This window comes from Sebastes fasciatus, chromosome 10 (genome assembly GCF_043250625.1).
Source record: "Sebastes fasciatus isolate fSebFas1 chromosome 10, fSebFas1.pri, whole genome shotgun sequence".
In the NCBI taxonomy this organism is placed as follows: Eukaryota; Metazoa; Chordata; class Actinopteri; order Perciformes; family Sebastidae; genus Sebastes; species Sebastes fasciatus.
Window position 1 is genome coordinate 29,990,230 of NC_133804.1, and position 21,331 is coordinate 30,011,560.

The 21,331-nt window shown below is 42.5% G+C and overlaps 1 protein-coding gene across 9 annotated transcripts in view; it reads left to right on the forward strand.

The window, feature by feature from the left end:
• Positions 1–21,331, forward strand: part of med12 (mediator complex subunit 12) — a 29,552-nt gene that overhangs the window by 1,200 nt on the left and 7,021 nt on the right. For 8 of the 9 annotated variants that reach the window (XM_074649319.1, XM_074649323.1, XM_074649326.1 and 5 more), the window contains exons 2-31: positions 2,692–2,796; positions 2,890–3,081; positions 5,950–6,109; positions 6,284–6,459; positions 7,122–7,232; positions 7,558–7,830; positions 7,962–8,108; positions 8,737–8,836; positions 8,931–9,067; positions 9,301–9,432; positions 10,223–10,349; positions 10,524–10,753; positions 10,846–10,905; positions 11,013–11,186; positions 11,785–11,929; positions 12,838–12,956; positions 13,517–13,660; positions 13,744–13,907; positions 15,310–15,441; positions 15,707–15,934; positions 16,022–16,166; positions 16,498–16,618; positions 17,572–17,682; positions 17,776–17,889; positions 18,900–19,036; positions 19,619–19,798; positions 20,126–20,197; positions 20,284–20,444; positions 20,715–20,876; positions 21,083–21,284. In XM_074649319.1, the coding sequence (XP_074505420.1) occupies positions 2,692–2,796; positions 2,890–3,081; positions 5,950–6,109; positions 6,284–6,459; positions 7,122–7,232; positions 7,558–7,830; positions 7,962–8,108; positions 8,737–8,836; positions 8,931–9,067; positions 9,301–9,432; positions 10,223–10,349; positions 10,524–10,753; positions 10,846–10,905; positions 11,013–11,186; positions 11,785–11,929; positions 12,838–12,956; positions 13,517–13,660; positions 13,744–13,907; positions 15,310–15,441; positions 15,707–15,934; positions 16,022–16,166; positions 16,498–16,618; positions 17,572–17,682; positions 17,776–17,889; positions 18,900–19,036; positions 19,619–19,798; positions 20,126–20,197; positions 20,284–20,444; positions 20,715–20,876; positions 21,083–21,284 (4,461 nt within the window). The remainder of the gene's footprint in view (positions 1–2,691; positions 2,797–2,889; positions 3,082–5,949; positions 6,110–6,283; positions 6,460–7,121; positions 7,233–7,557; positions 7,831–7,961; positions 8,109–8,736; positions 8,837–8,930; positions 9,068–9,300; positions 9,433–10,222; positions 10,350–10,523; positions 10,754–10,845; positions 10,906–11,012; positions 11,187–11,784; positions 11,930–12,837; positions 12,957–13,516; positions 13,661–13,743; positions 13,908–15,309; positions 15,442–15,706; positions 15,935–16,021; positions 16,167–16,497; positions 16,619–17,571; positions 17,683–17,775; positions 17,890–18,899; positions 19,037–19,618; positions 19,799–20,125; positions 20,198–20,283; positions 20,445–20,714; positions 20,877–21,082; positions 21,285–21,331) is intronic. The other variant, XM_074649322.1, reaches the window with a different exon arrangement.

Below are 21,331 nucleotides of genomic sequence, written 5' to 3' on the forward strand. Positions count from 1 at the left end.
TTGGCCTAGCTGTAGCTGGGCTAGTGCTGCTCTGCTCCTGATCTCTTATTAACCTGAATAAAGCAGATTGTGGGGTTTTTTTTCATTGCAAATTTTCAAATAAATTTGCTCAAACCTGCTGACACTCAGTGAGCCTGGAGCTCAAGGGCAGCTGGCTGTTAATATAGTCTTCCCTACTATTGTGCATGTTGAAATTAAAAACCCATCAACACAGAGCAAAGTTTAAGACTTGCACAACAGTGCAATGAAAGCTTTGAAACAATCTGCTTTTTTTGGTATTGTGTGTGACTGATGATTTTGGTTTTTAATCCAACGAGTTATCTTAAACCTGCACAGCTAAACCTTCATGACCTGCAGGCTGTACATTAATTTAACTAATGTGAGCTCAGTTTTCAGATTGTAGTTTGGCCTAGCTGTAGCTGGGCTAGTGCTGCTGCTCCTGATCTATTATTAACCTGAATAAAGCAGATTGTGCTTTTTTTTTCATTGCAAATTTTCAAATAAATTTGCACAAACCTGCTTTTCAGTGCCCCTGGAGCTCGAGGGCAGCTTGCTGTTAATACAGTCTTCCCTACTACTGTGCATGTTGATAATAAACCCATCAACACTGAGCAAAGTTTAAGACTTGGGATTGTGCGTGATCGATGATTTGTTAGTTAGCCTGATGTTTTTAATCAAACAAGTTAGTTTAAACCTACACAGCTAAACCTTCTTGACCGGGAAGCTGTACATTAAGATTGTAGTTTGGCCTAGCTGTGGCTGTGGCAGTGCTGCTGCTCCTGATCTATTATTAACCTAAATAAAGCAGATTGTGCTTTTTTTTTTCATTGCAAATTTTCAAATACATTTTGCACAAACCTGCTGACACTCACTCAGTGAGCCTGGAGCTTTTCAGTGCCCCGGGGCTCAAGAGCAACTGACTGTTACAATACAGTCTTCCCTGCTACTACTACTACTACTGTGTATGTTGAAAAGAAACCCATCATCCCAGAGCAAAGTTTAAGACTTGCACAACAGTGCAAGCTAGCTTTGAAACAATCTGCTTTTTTTTGGGACATGTTTTTAATCCAACGAGTTGGCTTAAACCTGCACAGCTCACCTTCATGACCTGCAGGCTGTACATTAATTTAAGATAACTGAGCTCAGTTTTTCAGAATTGGAGTTTGGCCTAGCTGAGGCAGTGCTGCTGCTGCTGGCTCCTGATCTATTATTAACCTAGAGGATAATCTGTTGATGTAGATGGGAAACTGACTTGCTTTCACATCTCTGTGGGGGATTCTGTCATTGTTGATGCAAATATCTCTAATAATGACTCACATTTCATTATAATTATGTCTCCATTTTCCTGGTTTCAGAAATTAATTAAGCACATATCTCTCAAACTACCACTAGCTGGTCTGGGGTCAGAAATGATGAGATATTGTAGATTTTTCTTTTCTTTTTTTAACAATATCTTTATTGTTTTTTTTTGTTATACAAACATCAGCATTATTATGCAATATATTCAATACAGGATTTACTTTAACAAACATAACATACCCCACACACCCACCCGTTCTCTCTTAACATTTCACTTTCTTACAGGGCCAAAATCAATATACAGCTTCACAGTATCAATCATACAATTAAACAGTTAAATGGCACCTCTAACAAAATGAAGATACACATAAACAGAAAATAAATATATAGAAAATAAATAAAATAAAAATATTTTCAAAAACAAGAATTCCCTTCTGAGAGTCTCCATTATCCTGGTTTCAGAAACCCAATTAAGGCAAGGCAGCTTTATTTGTATAGCACATTTCAATTCAAAGTGCTTTTCATAAACATTCAAGAACATTGCGACAAAGTTCAAAAGAACATTAAGACATAATTAAAACAGTTATAAAAACATTAAACTATAAAAAATAGAAAATAAAAGCTATGATAGAAGCTAAAATAGAATATAACACACAAGAGTCAAAGCTCTAGTGCAGTATATAAGATCATTATCTGGTTTAATAAAAGGCAGCAGCAGCAAACAGGAAAGTTTGAAGCTTTGATTTAAAAGAACTCAGAGTTGGAGTTGATCCTGCAGGTTTCTGGGAGCTTGCTCCAAATATATGGTGCATAAAAAGTGAACGCTGCTTCTGCATGTTTAGTTCTGACTCTGGGGACACTAAGCAGACCTGATCCAGATGAACCTGAGAGGTCTGGATGGTTCAGGACATAGCAGAAGATCAGAAATGTATTTTGGCACTAAACCATTTTGTGCTTTGTAAACCAGCAGCAGTATTTTGAAATCAATTCTCTGAGAGACAGGGAGCCAGTGTAGAGACCTCAGAACTGGACCGATATGATCCACTTTCTTTGTCTTAGTGAGGACTCTAGCAGCAGCAGCGTTCTGAACCAGCCGCAGCTGAATGATCGATTTTTTAGCAAACCCAGTAAAGTAGTTACAGTAGTCAAGTCGGCTGAAGATAAATGCTTGGACTAGTTTTTCCAAATCCTGCTGAGACATCAGTCCTCCAATTCTTGCTATATTCTTCAGGTGATAGAAGGCTGTCTTTGTAATTGTCTTAATATGGCTGTATAATTAAGCACATATGCTGATTCTCTCAAACTACCAGTCGCTGGTCTGGGGTCAGAAATTATGAGATATTGAAGATTTAGTAATTTTGTATTAATATTGCATTGAAATCTGTGTTTCAGGATGAGTTGACTGCACTGAATGTGAAACAAGGATTCAATAACCAACCAGCTGTGTCTGGTGATGAACATGGCAGTGCCAAAAATGTCAACTTCAATCCTTCAAAGGTAATGACTCTTTTATGGCACGCCACTTGTTTGTATTTTTTGTGTGATTGATTCGGCCTAATCATTACATGTTTCCCCTCACCGCTTTCACAGATCAGTTCAAACTTCAGCAGCATCATTGCAGAGAAGCTGCGTTATAGCACGTTTCCAGACACGGGGAAACGCAAGCCGCAGGTCAACCAGAAGGATAATTTCTGGCTTGTCACAGCAAGGTCACAGAGCTCCATCAATAACTGGTTCACGGATTTAGCGGGGACTAAACCTCTGACACAACTGGCTAAAAAGGTAAGACCCTGGCGTGTGTCTATAAAAGCCACCTCCTTACTAAATGATGAGACGTCATCTCCTCTGTACTACATTAGCCTCGGCCTCTGCACTGTGCTCGGATTCGCTGGTTCATTTCCATGGTGATTCTCTGCACAACACTCTCCTGTGCATGGTTTTTGTTTTCATGTTTTCATCTACCGATTCGGCTGATTTGGAAAGGACTGGGATGTGTTTTCAGGCTGTCACCAAAACCCAACATTTTCCACCCATGTCCACAAGAAAGGAAATGGATCCCCACCCAAAATTCAAAGCATTTACTTTGTTAAAGTTCAAAATAAAATAAAAAAGAGCCTTTATTATTACAGCTATATGATTACCAATAATGATAAGATACAAATTTCTGTATGTCTATTGTCTAGTCTTACAAATACTAATGAAAAGAGGTTATTGAGTGGCTCTCAAAATAAAATGTTTTCTATAATAGGGCTGCAACTAATAGTTATTTTCATTGGTGATTAATCTGTTGATTATTTTCTTAATTAATCGATTAGTTGTTCAGTCTATAAAAATGTGAAAAATATTGATTAGTGTTTCCCAAAGCCCAAGATGACGTCCTCAAATGTCTCGTTTTGTCCACAACTGAAAGATAACCAGTTTACTGTCAAAGAGGAGTAAAGAAACCAGAACATATTCACATTTAAGAAGCTGGAATCAGAGAATTTAGACTTTAATTCTCCTTAAAAAATGACTCAAACCAATTAATCGATCAAAATAGTTAGCGATTAATTTAATAATTGACAACTAATCGATTAATCGTTGCAGCTCTACTCTATAATATGTTAACATGTTGAATGTAGCATGTTGAATTCACTGCTAAATGCTAATGTTACTAAGCTAAGCCACATACAGTTGAGCCTTACAGCGACAAAGTACATCTTAGACTGAGGAAAGTTAGCCAAGTCTGACAATTTGAAGACGTCCTACCATACTCCCTCTTAATGACCGGAAAACACATTTTGGACGTATAGTGAACATTACAGCCTCACAGGGCTGCTAGTGTTGCTCTATACTTGTAGTTTGTCTTAAAGCTTGCCCAATACTCAGATATATCTGTGCATGTTTACATTCATTGTGCAAACACCTCCTAGTTTTACGACGTCAGCCCGCAAATTTAGCTTCACTCGTGCTGTGGTTTGGCGAGGCTCGATAGCCGTTTGCTTGCCAGGACAGCCTGGGCAGAGGTAGCTCACAACAAATTAGGTGTGGAGGAGAAATTTACATGTCAGTTGTGTGAAAGCCAAGAAGAGTAAAACGAACGGTGATAAAAACAGTCCCCAAACTCTCCTGGACGATTCAATTCAACACCACAAAAAGAAGAACAATGCAGAAAAAGGTAAGTAATGCAGCGTTTGTTTATTTCCTCGTTAAAACAACCCAATTGATGCTTCTGTTTAAAACAAGTCTATTGTTTGTCTTGTTTGGGTGTATTGACCCAAAACACAATGAATGCCATTGTTAGTGTTGTTAGTGGAAACAGGTTTTTATCACTGTGTGTTATTTAAACACATAAATCTATTGTTTATAGATTGTCTCGTGAGGTGTTTTTATTCATTATCCATTGTTAAATAATTTCCTCAGTAAGTGCTCTTACAAGTGGCAGCAAATAGGTTTTGAATATTGAAAACATCAGGTTAAATTGAAGGTGAGCTTTCTATTTATATATTTATGAAAGCCTTTTATTATTTACAATTACGTTGTAGTTTATGTATTTTCTTTTAATCCTGCTTGCATTGGTACATATACACTCACCGGCCACTTTATTAGGTACACCTTGCTAGTACCGGGTGTTCTTCTGCTGCTGTAGCCCATCTGCTTCAAGGTTGGACGTGTTGTGCGTTCAGAGATGGTATTCTGCATACCTTGTTTGTAACGAGTGGTTATTTGAGTTACTGTTGCCTTTCTATCATCTCGTACCACTCTGCCCATTCTCCTCTGACCTCTGACATCAACAAGGCATTTTCGTCCACACAACTGCCGCTCACTAGATATGTTCTCTTGTTCGGACCATTCTCTGTAAAACCCTAGAGATGGTTGTGCGTGAAAATCCCAGTAGATCAGCAGTTTTTGAAATACTCAGACCAGCCCGTCTGGAACCAACAACCATGCCACGTTCAAAGTCACTTAAATCCCCTTTCTTCCCCATTCCGATGCTCGGTTTGAACTTCAGCAAGTCGTCTTCACCACCTCTAGATGCCTAAATGCATTGAGTTACTGCCATGTGATTGGCTGATGAGCTATTTGTTTTAACAAGCAATTGAACAGGTGTGCCTAATAAAGTGGCCGGTGAGTGTATATACACGTTTCATTGTTTTCTCACTACAATGAACAATGTTTTCCAACTGTGTTTATTACTGACTTTTGACAGATCACTTTTCCAGATGTACACCAGTTCCAGGTTTTCTGCTCAGCTGATTTATTCAGACCACAGAAGAAGAAAACATCAGGGAAAACCCAGCAGATGTCTTTAATTGAAATTGTGGACGTTTATGCATGCAAATCCTCCAGTGCATTCATTTTCATAACAGAACAGGCAATGTTGGAAAGGAAATATCATCTAACAAAAATGTTTATTTTATTGCGACAGACTTCTGAAGCCTGTATTAACATAATACTGAAGTAACACGTGTTTCTAATATATATTGTTTATCCCATGGTTTGACTGTTCTGCCATCTGTTTGGAAACTACTCTTGTGATACGAAAACATTTTTAATAAATTACTTTGACCATTTTTTTCTGGCCATTTGTGGTGTTTTGAGAAATATTCTTGGTGTGTTTGCATTGTTTCACTCAACATTACTGACGCTCGTGAAATGTTTTCGTCACAGGTTCCAATCTTTAGCAAAAAGGAGGAGGTTTTTGGATACTTGGCCAAGTACTCGGTCCCTGTCATGCGCTCAGCATGGATGATCAAGATGACCTGTGCGTATCACGCAGCCATCACAGAGACTAAAGTCAAGAAGAGGCACGTGATTGATCCTTGTATAGGTAAGCAAGTGACGCTAATCGTTGGTAAAACAGCGTGTTTTTGATTGTTTCTTGCCGTTTGTGCTGTGATAGATTATATGCTTTCTGCTATGAGATGATAAGTAGAATATGTTCTGCCATTTATTCCATTTCTGTGTCTTTTAAGATGTATCTCTGTGTGTTTGTGTGATGCAGAATGGACTCAGATTATTACTAAGTACCTTTGGGAGCAGCTTCAGAAGGTGGCCGAATTTTACAGACAGTTTCCCAGTCAGGGCTGCAGCTCGCCACTACCAGCCACTCCTGCTGACGTGGAGACGGCCATGAAGCAGTGGGAGTACAACGAGAAGCTAGCCATGTTCATGTTTCAGGTCAGTTGACATGTTACAGTGGAATTATTATACGCTACTGTAATCACATACATTTTTTCCAGTAACACAGTAGTGTAATACGCTACAATGGATCTTCACTAATTACCTTAGTTACTGCTCTGCTGAAAATAATGTTACAGGCTTTTATTGAGAAATTGAGACATGCTGTAAAATCTGTCTTTCAGATAAATTTTGAACAACAAAGTATGTTGTTTCAAATGTTTTTTTTTATTATGATTTGTCAAGTATTAAAAACTAATTTGCTGTTATTGTGTTAACTTTGACAGCCCTAAAATAAATACATAATAAGAAAAATAAAATAAATAAATAATGAATAACACATTTTAAATAATAATAATAATTTTATTACTTGTATAACTTCACCTCTTCTAGCCAACATATCAAGGGAAAACAAAGTAATATGATTATTTTTCTTTACGAGTAATAAATAAAATAATCACTTTAATGGTGAGTAATTCTGGAAATTGATTAGTAATGGATTACTTTTTCTGCATACTTTACCTACCTGATTCCTTGAAATGAATAATGCATATTTCAGTCAATGAATCCATGAATGAATGAATTCTAGGTCTCCACATTAACACTGTGACTCTCTCGTTCATCTGCTTGACATTAAGATGTGTTTTGGTTTCTGTGTTCAGGATGGTATGTTAGATAGACATGAGTTCCTGACGTGGGTGCTGGAGTGTTTTGAGAAGGTCCGACCTGGTGAAGATGAGCTTCTCAGACTTCTCCTGCCGCTTTTACTACAGGTATACCCCCCCCCTCCTCTATATCCGTTTACTATCATCTCTATCATCACTCATGCACTGATGGATTGCTTTTTGGGAAACATGCAGTCCTGCGGAACATTCACACAGCTGTACACAGTCACACACACGCACTCTGTGTTATGACGGGCTCCTACAGCTGTCAACAGTTTATCATGAAGCAGTTGTGTGTCTTTGACCTTTGCTGACGGAGGCCCACGGAGGCCCCGCAGCCCCTCATTCTGTTTCTATTTCCAAGCCGACTGAAGTTAATGGATGCTGAGTGCTGTGGGTAATGCTGTGAATCTCTCTCTCTTCCATCCTGCAGTACTCAGGGGAATTTGTACAGTCGGCTTACTTGTCACGGAGGCTGGCTTACTTCTGCACACGCCGCCTCAACCTGTTGCTAAGCGACGGGAGCCTGGGCCCCGGCACAGGAGGGCATCCAGCCCATGGCATGTTGACGCAGCAAGGTAACGCCCTGCCCCCCACCCCGACCTCGCAGCCGGTGGGAGGGAACCAGCTCCAGACGGCTTTCACAGACTTCTACATCTGCCCTCAGCACCGGCCTCTGGTGTTCGGGCTCAGCTGCATGCTACAGGTATAGTGTGGTATAATATGTTCATTTTGACTTATACACGATGGATACATGGAATATGAAATCATTCATTCATTTATTAATTCTATTATTCTTCCCCCTTGTTATTTTGTGTCTGGTTATTGTCCCATCAGAGCATCGTGTTGTGTTGTCCCAGTGCTCTGGTGTGGCATTACTCTCTAACAGACAGCAGGAACAAAACTGGTTCACCTCTGGACCTGCTGCCCATCGCTCCGTCCAGCTTACCAATGCCAGGGGGAAATACGGCCTTCACACAGCAGGTTCGTTTTTTTTCGGAAAAGCAGTGCAGGGTAATGGGTTTTTCTCCATCACATTGTAATAAACATTGAACATCCATCAGCGTGATACGAACTACCTAAAATGACAGTAACTATCGTTGGGAAAAATGTATTTGACGTGTACTTTGACTTTTTAGTTTGGCCCATGTCCCATCGACTAACTTGGTGGGGGGCGGGCTTTATGACCTATACTGCAGCCAGCCACCAGGGGGAGATCCAGATGTTTTGGCTTCACTTTTGGGGAGCTGTCATGTTGTCCATCGTTATACACAGTCTATGATTAGAGGGAGAGGGGAAAATGGGGTGGTGGTCTTGCAGCTTAAATGTCCCAAAGCTTCTCTTTACCATACTGTAACTTATGCAAGAAATAACAGCTAATAACAGCATTTCTAGCAGCTTTCAGACTTGTCCTGTTTGAGTCTTAAAATAAGTGTTAATTTCTCCATTGTAAAATGTAATGACTCACATTAAGGAAACGGTAGTATCACAAAAAATCCTCTGCTGAATGCGTTCCAAGATGAGCTGTAAATGTGTGTTAAAAGCACAAAGGCATTGTGGTGGTTCTCTTGAGATATCACGATAATGTTTCCTACCTTCTCTGCCGCCACAGGTCCGTACAAAGTTGAGAGAAATCGAGGAGCAAGTGAAGGAGCGAGGCCAGGCTGTGGAGTTCAGGTGGTCGTTTGACAAGTGTCAGGAGACCACAGCAGGTTAGAAAGCTGATCCTTTAATGTCTGCAGAGACCTGTTTACAGCTCGTACAACAAGGTCAGTGTCTGAGATGATTTCTGTGATCTGTTGCCAGGCTTCACCATCGGGAGGGTTCTCCACACCCTGGAGGTTTTAGACAACCACAGCTTTGAGAAGTCCGACTTTAACAACTCACTGGATTCACTGTACAACCGAATATTCGGGTCAGGGCAGAGTAAAGATGGCCATGAGGTAAGGATCGATTCCCCTCACCTCTCTATTTTTTATTATGTATAAAGCATGAAACTGTAAATCCTGAGACATGCATGATATATTAAAATGCAACGCTACAGTGATCACCTGGAGCTGGATTTGTTCTGCTGTGCTGATACCCTGTGATGAAAACTAATCATCAGACTATAAAATGTTTTCACAAGTTTCTATTTTTAGCCGTATTGTCTCATGTGGCGCATGTTTCTGTCCAGATGTCCCCAGATGATGACGCGGTGGTGACCTTGCTTTGTGAATGGGCCGTGTGCTGTAAGCGCTCTGGCAGACACAGAGCCATGGTGGTGGCCAAGCTGCTGGAAAAGAGACAGGCTGAAATAGAAGCTGAGGTAAGAGACACGCCACTGCCCTCTGAGAGTTACTACCACGCGTCTCTGTCTCTCGCTTGCTTTCCACAGCTCCAAACTAACTGTTTCAGTAGTGATCAGGTTAACACTAGGACCGCCAAAGCCCACGCCATTTAACTTTGTGATTCCAAAATTTGAATTATTCGTCACTGTGTAGGATATGTTTCCCTCCTGCCTTGACTTTTCCTAAATACCTATTCTGCACATGCCTGTATTGTCATATTGATCGTATTACATATAGAAAGCCAAATAGATGGGTTTTTTTTCTTCATGACATAAACCCCCTTTAGTCGCCAGGAGTAGCGCCGATAACCGTTGCTCCTCTTCTCCGACTCTTTAATAATAATATGAAATGACCATGTGCAATAAGTGTTTTTACATTTTTGTTTTTGAGGAGAAGCCTCGCCCTTCTCAGCAACTACTATTCTGCATTGAATGGCACCATGTGTTATGTATCATCTGACAGACGCTTGTGGTTGACCTCAGATGCGTTCTGATGAGCTTTAGGAGTGAGCAACTTCTCTCTCTAGCCGTTAAAGTGACAGGGGGTCCCTTTGTGAGGGTGGGGCCTGTTTTAATCGGGTGAAACTTAGATGCCGATCCCGGCAGTGCCCGGCTGTAAACCTGTGCGTCATGCAGCCTGCGGAGGCTTCCTCTCTGCCCTTTCGGCCACAGCCTCGGATGGGAACAACAAATAAGAAAAGATTGTAAACAGGTTTTCTACATTTAGCACTCAAAGTCTGTTTGCTGCTGTGTGTTGTCTGTTTTGCAGAGGTGTGGTGAGTCGGAGGTGGTGGACGAGAAGGGCTCCGTGTCATCCGGCTCCCTCTCAGCAGCCACACTACCAGTCTTTCAGGATGTGCTGCTACAGTTCCTGGATACTCAGGCCCCCACACTGAGTGAGTTCCTGCAGCCGTGATTCTCAAATGTGTCAAACTTGATCTAACATGGAAGGAACTTTATATCCTTTTGTCTTTGCCTCTCATTTCATTACCCAGTGCATATTTATAATAAATGATTTGGCAAGGGAACCCTGGTATTAAATTATTCAAATCCCATTTTCCCCTCTGCAGCGGAGCCCGGGAACGAAAGCGAGCGAGTGGAGTTCTCCAACCTGGTCCTGCTGTTCTGCGAGCTCATCCGTCACGACGTCTTTTCCCACAACATCTACATGTGCACGCTCATTTCCCGCGGCGACCTGGCTTCTGACTCCCACCTGCCGCGCCCGCGCTCCCCAAGCGACGAGCCCTCGGATGAGTCAGAGCGCAAGGAGCAGGACGCAGGCAGCAGTGTCAAGATGGAGGCATGTTGGAGGCATCTGTTGTTGGTGTTGTGTAGTGTGATGACTCATTTGTGTAGAAGGGTGGTAACACGAGGTTATTGCTTGTTCAACAGGATACCGGTCTGTCGGAGTCGATGGAAATCGATCACAACTCCAGTGCTAATTTTGACGAGGTGCACACAACGTTTTATATTTCCTTCCATAATGCATAAATTGTGACTTTTGAAAATGTGGAATTCCTCGCGTACCCTTGTGTGAAGTCATTTAATTTGTCTTGCAGATGTTCTCTCCTCCGATGCACTGCGAGTCCAAGGGGAGCCCCTCCCCGGAGAAGCCAGCTCCAGAGCAGGACAGCAAGGCCGGCTGTAAAGACAAGGGCATGGATCCCGCCTTCCCTCAACTGTATGAGCAACCTCGCCACATTCAGTACGCCACTCACTTCCCTATTCCTCAGGTAAGAGAAGAACTCACTTGGCATTTAAAAATAAATCACAGAAAAATACTCTTCTGGGTTTCTTTACAGGAGGCATTTCAGCGATGTTTGTCTGTCTCACATGCGTCTAACAGAACAGACACTTTAATCAATACACAGGCTGCGTAACGGCTCGTGTTTCACGTGTGCTATATGTGCGTAATCACACCCCAGAAGGATAATTTTCTGAGTAGCGTAGCATATTTTTTTCCGCTTCAAGTCGATTTTCTTTTGCTTTACACGCGAAACTTCAGTGTTTGTGTATTTTGCTGCCAAAATGCAGATGACTGCAACGCTGAGCCTGAATGCATCCTGGGTAGACAGACGGAGGACTGAAACTGCTGCTCTGCTAACAGGCGGATTTAGCCATGCAGACAATGTGTTAGAATCTAAAAGATATTGTCTGTCTGGGCCCAAATTGTTTGTTTCGCAGGTTATTTAGTGCACCCAGTATAAAAGGATCCCTTTTGGTTGTTGTTCCCCTTGATTTGTCCCGTCTGTCTTCCTCAAACAACAAAATTCCAGCGGCTGGCAAAATATGTTTACATACATTTTTTCTCTCTTTGTCAATTTCCTTCAGGAGGAGAGCGCCAGCCACGAGTGCAACCAGCGGTTAGTGGTCCTCTACGGCGTGGGCAAACTGAGGGATGAGGCGCGACACACCATCAAGAAAATCACCAAAGACATCTTGAAGGTGCTGAACCGCAAAAGCACAGCAGAAACAGGTAACGGTGTTCCTCGGTTTTATCAGCCTTTGACTGATCGCTTAATGTCCCGTGTTTCACATTTACTGATGTTTTACATTACCTCAGCTGCAGGCGTGCAGTTTGTCTGGCAGCAAACTGCCATTTAAGATTACGTTTCACCTACTTTTCATGTTTAATGATGAACATGTTGTCAGGGAAATTGCTTTGAAGTTTAATATGTGTCCCCCAGTTTTATTGACTGGACTTTTTTTTTTTTGCATCTCTCTGCAGAAAAGCCACATGACAGAGATCATGTTTTAGCAGACACAACAGCAGCTTTATCATGCTTGGATGTTTGTAAAACATCATTCACATGCAGGCTCTCTCACTGCGGTCGTTCCGGCTGTTATCATCCTAATAACTCTCCTCTTTGAATACATTTCATTTGTATTCCCTCTCCTCTGCCCTTCTTAAGAGGACAGGCTTTCTTTATCGACCCCTTAGGGGGCTTGTATCACTCAATCTTCTTTCCACCCAATTTCTATGCTAACAGCCCTCATCTGTTCACAGCCACTTTATCTCAGATACACGTGACCTTATTAAGGCGATTTAAGTTTTTTTCCAGAGATATAATTGCATAGATTGGAGTGTTTTGTGTCACCTTATCACATCCGCTGTGAGCTGATGATGACCTTCAGCTCACAGTGGTGTTTCTCTTAAATGAAAAGCACCGCTTTTCCTTTTCTTTAAAGGGCCTTTTACAGGCAGCGTCTTTTCCACTGACGCTTCAAATCGAAGGAGGCTGGAAATAAGATAACAGACCATCGGCTTAACTCGATTTCACGGCTGGCCTGCTCGGCAGACTGGACAGAATACCGCTGACCAGCTATGAGTTTGCTGCTCCCTCTCTTATTTCTTATTCTCCTCTCTTTCCTTCACATACGCAGGTGGGGAGGAGGGACAAAAGAGGAAGAGGAGTAAGCCGGAGGCCTTTCCCACCGCAGAAGATATCTTCTCCAAATTCCAGCACCTCTCCCACTTTGACCAGCACCAAGTCACCTCCCAGGTTAGAGCAGGAAACCCTCGGTCTTTCATGTCCTCATGGTTCACACAGTATGTAGGAATGAGTTAATTAGCCACAGGGTTAATTAATGCAAATAACTTTTAAAAACAGAAGACCTCCCAAGGTGACTCATTTGAATGTAAATGTAATTTGAATATATTTTGATTTCTCTTGAGATGTCTGAATACAATTTGAATATTTAATGCACTGAGGTGGCTGTCACTTAAAAACGCAGCACAACATAATGAATTTAGATCTCTCGGTGGTAGTAGAGGACGTTGTGATGGAGGATATGGTTGATCCTAAATTAAATACTGTCAATAATGAAACATATGAAACACTGAGATTGAAATTATATATAACACAATCAGGGTCAAGTCTCTATGGAACAATACAGATTTAAAACTATTTCTTGGCTAGGAGCAGTAGCATCCTGGAGTGTTGTTGCGGAGACTCAATGAAGTCACTGTACCAGGCTAGCTGTTCCCCCTGCTTCCAGTCTTTATGCTAAGCTGGGCTGTAAACGCATGTTAATGATGTCTGACTGTTTTGTTTGCGTGCAGGTGTCCCGAAATGTGCAGGAACAGATCGCCAGCTTTGCCTTAGGGATGTCTTATCACCTGCCTCTCGTCCAGCACATTCAGTTCATCTTTGACCTCATGGAGTATTCCCTCAACATTAGTGGCCTCATAGACTTTGCTATCCAGGTACAAGCAGCTTCATCACTGCTGTCATTTAACAAATCTCTTTTAATTCCTCATTGTTAATGGTGTGTGTGTTTTTTTTGTAGCTTCTGAATGAGTTGAGTGTGGTGGAAGCCGAGCTGCTGCTGAAGTCGTCCAGCCTGGTGGGCAGTTACACCACCAGCCTGTGTCTGTGTATCGTCGCTGTGCTGAGGAGGTACCACTCCTGCCTCATTCTGAATCCTGAGCAGACGGCGCAAGTCTTTGATGGGTACGTCACTTACAAGCTTAGATTGTAATTGGTGGCCCAAAATGTGGGATGGGTATATATTGGTTTTGTAGTTGTTACTGAGATTGAATTCCAACCCTGAAGGCATGTTTACCAGCCTAAAAGAAGTGAGTTAATCTTATAATTAAAGTAGTAAAAGGGGTTGTTTCACGTTGTAACGGCAAATAAAAGAATTGCTGGCGGTTCGCTCTCTCTGCGCCTCATTCGACCATCTTTAATGAGGTTTTTTATTGTCACAGGACTGCTGACAGGGCACTTGAACCTGAACGGCGTACCACTAGCAGTTGTTTGTGATGCTGGTAATTTAGGAATTTTAGCTGATTCTGCTGTTGCACTTGAAAGTCGTTTTGGATTAAAACATTAGCTAAATGCCTTAAGTGTTGCAGATAAAGAAAGCTTATATAAAGCCTCTAATTAAACGAAATGTAATTAAATATAAAAGTAGTGCTTATGCAAAAAAAAGAGTCTTTATGCTCAAAAGGATGGTTCGGGTATTTTGAAGTGGGGTTGTATCAGGTACTTTTACATAGTCAGTGTATTACCAACAGTAGATGTTGGTCAGCGTGCTCCCAGTTTGGAGAAACAGACAGGAGTTACCGCATGGACAGCTGTGGACTGGGCCGGCAGCTAAACGTATTTTACACACCGAAAAGAAAGACCCACCTAAAAAAAACAGTATCAGTTTAAGGGTACGCTATATTTAGAGTATTTTCACCGGTTTACCTTTCCGTAAGACGGCTATACAGTATGTTTCCGACAGGGACCTGAAGCCGTTATCTATGCTCTTGCCAAAGCCACCAGACTCCATTGGAAAAAAAAACGCTAATTTTACCTCGCAGAGCACGGGGGTTGCTTATCTACCGCTGCCTGCTGTTACCTTCTAGTTCGTTTATGTTATTGTGTGACTTTGGTTAGTTCGGATTCACCAAAGTCACACAATAGCACAAACAAACTAACTGATCGAGGCAGCGGTAGATCAGCAACCCCCGTGTTCTGCAAGGTAAAATTCAATGTTTTTTCAATGGAGTCTGGTGGCTTTGGCGAGAGTATAGATGGATACAGCGGCTTCAGTTCTCTGTCGGAAAGGGCTGTCTCACGGCAAGGTGAAGCGGCGAAAATATTCTAAATATAACGTACACTTAGACTGATGTTGATTTTTTTAGGTGAACCTTTCTTTTAGGTGGCTAAAATAAGTTTTGCTGGCGACCCCGTCCACAGCAGTACATTGCTTTTCTTCCGTTCAGTAACTCCTGTCTGCTTCTCTAAACTGGAGGTGTGCCGACACCTGTAGATAATACACTGACTATGGAAACCAATGTCTGTCTTTCTCTTTAAAGCATGTAGCTGAGTTGCAGTTGAATCATGTGTGTAAATGTGTCCTCAGGTTGCGCATCGTGGTGAAATCAGGTGTGAACCCAGCAGACTGTTCCTCTGCTGAGCGCTGTATCTTGGCCTACCTGTACGACCTCTACACCTCCTGCAGCCACCTCAAGAACAAGTTTGGCGAGATATTCATGTAGAAAAAAATCTTCATCATTTTGAAAATGAATGTTTTCTGTTGCATGAACTTAAAATGCATATTTAAGGATAGATCTTGTTTTTATTCCTAGGATATGTTAATATATAAACACACTATACATGTACATTATTTATAATATTTGCAATCCTAGTCACCGAATGTTATTTTGTTGCCCGTGTTTCACTTGTAATTTCTATTTTTTTTCTTTTTAGTTATCTGTACCGACGTAACACTTTATTCTCTCCTTTGTGTTCCCTCTCAGTGAGTTCTGCTCCAAAGTGAAAAACTCTATCTACTGCAACATCGACCCTTCAGACTCCAACATGCTTTGGGATCCCGGGTTCATGCTGGAGGCCATCGCCAACCCCTCGGCCCACAACTTCAACCACTCCATGGTGGGCAAGATCCTCAACGACAGCCCGGCAAACCGCTACAGCTTCGTCTGTAACGTGCTCATGGATGTGTGCGTGGACCACAGAGACCCCGAGAGGTGTGCTACTTTTGTTACGACGATATGTTGCATGCGTGTGCTGGCTCGGACTGCTCGTCATTTCATCATTATGTGATGTGCTTTCAGGGTGAACGATATTGGGATCCTGTGTGCAGAGCTGACGGCGTATTGTCGCTCACTGAGTGCTGAGTGGCTCGGCATCCTCAAGGCTCTCTGCTGCTCCTCTAACAATGGCAACTGTGGCTTCAATGACTTGCTGTGTAACGTAGATGTAAGTTGTGGTTTCATAACTCTTAAGCTGGATTTATAGTCGACACAAAGGGTTAATGGGAGCCCCTATTACCTATTTACTATGGCTTTGACTCCTACCATTACTTGCTTGTAATCACTGGTTGAATGATATCAGTTCTGATGCCTTTTCTGCAACTCATTTTCAATAATGTCAGCCAAATATGTTTTCACTTCTACCATCTGTCGGCCTTTCATTTCATTCTAATATAATCCCCATTGATTCTCATATTTAGTAGTTCTGTGACTGCAGTAGCTTTTCTCTTCTCACAGCGTTAATTAATAAAGTTGATCTCTGTGCTCTCATCCTTCAGGTTAGTGATTTGTCCTTCCATGATTCCCTGGCAACCTTCGTAGCCATTCTCATCGCTAGACAGTGCCTACTCCTGGAAGACCTGGTTCGCTGTGTGGCCATTCCTTCTCTCCTCAATGCAGGTAAGGATTTTTCAAATATGTTGTCCGTTGTACCTCTTCAGCAGCACCACTCGTCATGTTTCAAATGTGTTCATTTGATTTGATTTTAGTTCCTCACAAAAATTTAATATTACCTGATTACATCTGAACACATCATGTGAACGTTATAATTTACCATCAGCCTATACTAATTTTTACTGAACAGAGCTTGAACGCATCATAATTTAACTCAATGGAACCTCTGCTAACGTTAACTAGCTCTCTGCCTGCCGATTTCAACATGGATTTGTTTTTCACAATGAAGCATTATCAAGGAAATTTTCTATCATCCCCGGGAAGGCGATAATCTCAAGCCCTGATCCCCGGTACCTGCAGTACTGTAGTAAAGCGAGTACCATCACATTTTCAGAATTTTGGCATCAGCTTGGTACCGAAGTATCGGTTCTCGTGACATCCCTATTTCCAAGTTCCCCCTGGGGTACCAGTACCCTTGGTCCTTTAAACTCTGCTTCACAAGCTTCAAAGCTACGGCTTGGCTTGTAGGAACTAAGGCTCTATGCATTACTTCTACCAGAGAGGAGAGTTACCGCAGCGTATTTGATGTGGATCCATGAAGCCTTGGTGCGTTTTGTGCTCTTGCCAGAGAAGTGCCTCCCTCTCCCCGCTGCTAATCTTTTTTTCTCCCAGCTTGGAGACAAAGCCTCATTCAGCCGTGCTGTTTGGTTAGGTTTGGCTCATTTTCTAACACGACTACACATGCCAAATGCCAGCAGCTCTTGCTTGTGGTAAATGCTTTGTTCTCACTCCCCTCACACGGCTCTGTGAAAATTCCACTTCATCCTGACTGATGAGAAGTCTATCTAGGACAGGGTGTAAATTTAGACGTGTTACTTTGGATGATTGTGTAGCCCATGCAAAAAAAAAAAATGTGAACCTCAACTAACCAATGCACACGTGTGTGAACTTCCCTTCAGCCTGCAGCGAGCAGGACTCCGAGCCCGGAGCCAGACTCACCTGCAGGATTCTGTTGCACCTTTTCAAGACGCCGCAGCGTAACCCCGTCCCCCAAGATGGTGTGAAGTCAGGTAGGAAACACAACCAGAAATCTTTTACCTCCGATTCAATAGTTTCTACCTGATCGTGGCTTTTTATCTTAAACTGGTTTTCTGACTTTGCAGATAAATCCTCAGTTGGTATCCGGTCGTCTTGTGATCGCCACCTCCTCGCTGCTTCTCAGAACAGCATAGTTGTTGGAGCGGTGTTTGCTGTCCTCAAAGCTGTCTTCATGCTGGGTAAGAAGAACCACTGCAGTGCTGTCGAGTCAATAAGTTTAAGGTCACAAACAAAGGTTAGGTGTTCTGCTTCATCTTAGGCTGCATTCACACCAAAACAGGCGTTGCGGCGATTAGTGCAGGGTTGTGCGGTGGTGTCACTTAATCGGTCCATTTGTGTGTGACGCCATGCTGCTAGTATGCTGAGTCCTACGAGTGATTGTCTGTCCACATCGACAGATTAAAAAAAACATATTTACTTTCAATAACTAACCACGGTGTGATGCCGATCAAAACGACCAAATTGATTGACTACAAATGAAACATAATGTTACACTGCGTTGTGTTTTGGTTCATTCATGCTGCTCTACTTCCCGTGGGCGTCTTCTGGTCTGATTGCCGGTTACGTGATCGGCCACCGCAGGGTGACGTCGGGATGCGTTTCTCCAAAAGTTGATTCTGTTTCAAAACACGTTTTCCATCGAGAAAAGCCTTCAGTGCTGTTCTTTGCTCTTCTTTATTTGATATAATGATATAAGCACTTTGTCACCTTGTTTTGAGAGGTGCTATATACATAAAATTATTATGATGATGCTATTGCATCTACGCTAACCTCTTCAGGAGCCCCCATAGTAGATTAGAACGAACAGTCGTCTTTCACGCCACGCCCGTAGCTGCCATTAGTCCTCACAGGATGCTGATTGGTCCGTGATCTGGCTGGCAGGACACAAACACATTACTTGAAGCCTGACAAGATGGATTTTCGTGTGATATTTGATCCCGTGATTATCGTGTGAACTCGTGACATTGCAAGAATCCAGCTGCCGTGCAAGGCAAGCAGTCCCCGCCGCCGCAGCCTAAATGCACTACCCACATTCAAATGAATGCCGCAACGCCTGATTTGGTGTGAATGCAGCCTTAGTCTCAGCTGCCTCATACATGGGATTGATGTAAATTAACATACTGTAAAACTACTGGATCTCTGAAAGAGTTAACTGGTTGGTTTCACTGGTCTCTCCATGTTGTTTTAGGTGATGCTGAGCTAAGAGGCTCAGGACTGTCGCACCCCGCCGGCCTCGACGACATATCTGAAGGGCGCAATGTCTCCATAGAAACGGCCAGCTTGGATGTATATGCAAAGTATGTTCTGAAGACGATCTGCCAGCAGGTGAGGATATGAGTTGAAATGATATAAAAGCAATGAAATCAACAACCACAAAAATATGAAAATAAGGTACTGAGATGACTAATTGATGAAAACAAACGGAGCTATGCATGCACGCTTTCTTTTCATGTTCAGTATTATCAGCCTTTCTGTGTGAAAGCTTTCACTGGAAACGCCCATAAACAATGAACTTTCTATTTTTGCTCACACAAGCGATCCTGCTTTTCTGAGCTACTTGTAAATGCTGCGAGCCAGAGACGCATACCAAGCGTGAATGAGATCATTTTCTGCACCAGATGTCACTTATGCCACATAGATATGAAGGCCAGAGAGAGAGAGAGAGAGAGCTGGCAGCAGCTCAGAGGGCTGGTTATGCTCAGAGACCTCAAGAGACCCAGCGAGGCTCTGACACGTGCAGATCTATCCCTGAGAAACGTCCCTTGCCTTGTTTTCACCACCCACCACCCAGCTTTAGTCAACCTTGACTTTATGATACTGGTACTTCAGCTTGAGGATCACTGAAGTTGTTGACTTCTGTCACATTTCCCACTTTTCTCCTCTTCCCCCTCTTGTTCTGTCTTGCAGGAGTGGGTTGGAGAGCGCTGCCTGAAGTCTCTGTCTGAGGACAGCAGTGCCCTCCAGGACCCGGTTCTGGTAAACATTCAGGCCCAACGTCTCCTGCAGCTTATCTGCTATCCACATCGCCAGCTGGACAGCGATGACGGCGACAACCCTCAGAGGAACCGCATCAAACGCATCCTACAGGTCGAGAATACACAACAAACTTTAAAAATGTTCTTCCGTTTTCTTTGTTTGTGCCAGCGAAGATTATTTAGTTTAAGCAGTACATCCAACACATGGGCAGGCCTTGACCTTCTTAGATTATTCTCTTCAAAAATAATAATAACTTCCATAATTTGCTATTAAGTTGTCTTTCTTGAATCAGAGCTGTGAGGTTTTGCTGCCCTCTCCTGGCTGAATCATGGATTGAGGAAATGTCTCACCAGTGCCATGAAGTGTGCTTTACTCATAACCAGCTTTTGACAAGAAACATGATTAACTGTATTTTTTTTTTTTTGATCTCTTTCATAGAACATGGACCAATGGACGATGAGGCAGTCGTCCCTGGAGCTGCAGCTGATGATCAAACAGAGCGCAAACAATGTAAGCTGCTGTTTTTTAGTGCATCAGATTTGAATGTGTTGTCTTTGTGAAATGAATCTTAATACCCCTCATTTGTTTTCCTATAGGAGCTCTACTCGCTCTTGGAGAACATCGCCAAGGCCACCATAGAGGTGTTTCAGAAATCAGCTGAGATGAACAGTAACCCCTCAGGGAACGGAGCAGCGGCACAAGGCGGCTCAGCATCCAACAACAACAGCACCGCCAGCAAGATGAAGCCCATTTTAAGGTGTGTATCTTTCTGTCTCCTCTGAGGGGGTTTTCTCTCACAGTTTTCTTTGAGTTGAATTTTGAATTATTATTCTTACACAATATAAAAATATATATATATACATAAGTAACACCACTGGGAAGCTACAGAATGATATAAAAAAAACATTTTTAGTTTTTTTTTTGTTCCATGAAATTTCAAATTTCAAAATGTATTATCCTTTATTTTTTGGTTTGTACTTAGTGATGTACAAATCTAACGTTTGTTTGTTTGCACTGTGTGCTGCAGCTCATCAGAGCGGTCAGGTGTGTGGCTGGTGGCTCCGCTGATAGCCAAGCTGCCCACCTCGGTTCAGGGTCATGTACTGAAAGCAGCAGGAGAGGAGCTGGAGAAAGGACAGCACCTGGGCTCTTCTTCACGCAAGGAGAGGGACAGGCAGAAACAGAAAAGGTAAGTGTGGCATATTTCTTCAATACTGGAATCAATTCGATTTAATCTGGTAATTCTACAAGGTGAAAATCCTTTTCTAGCGTCTGACAAACTGTATTTCCATTTAGTGCCACTCTCACGGGCTATAGAAGCTACAAAAACAAAATGAGTTAGCCATCTGAACAGGATTTCTTCTTTATTAAATTTAATTTTTTCCTCCTCCTCAGTATGTCTCTGCTGAGCCAGCAGCCATTCTTGTCTTTGGTGCTGACCTGCTTGAAGGGGCAGGATGAACAGAGGGAAGGCCTTCTCACCTCCCTCTACAGCCAGGTGCAGCAGATCGTCACCAACTGGAGAGAAGACCAGTACCAGGACGACTGCAAGGCGAAGCAAATGATGCACGAAGCTCTGAAACTACGACTGAATCTCGTAAGTAACTTCTTGTAATCACCACAACCGGCTTTACAGCACAGCAT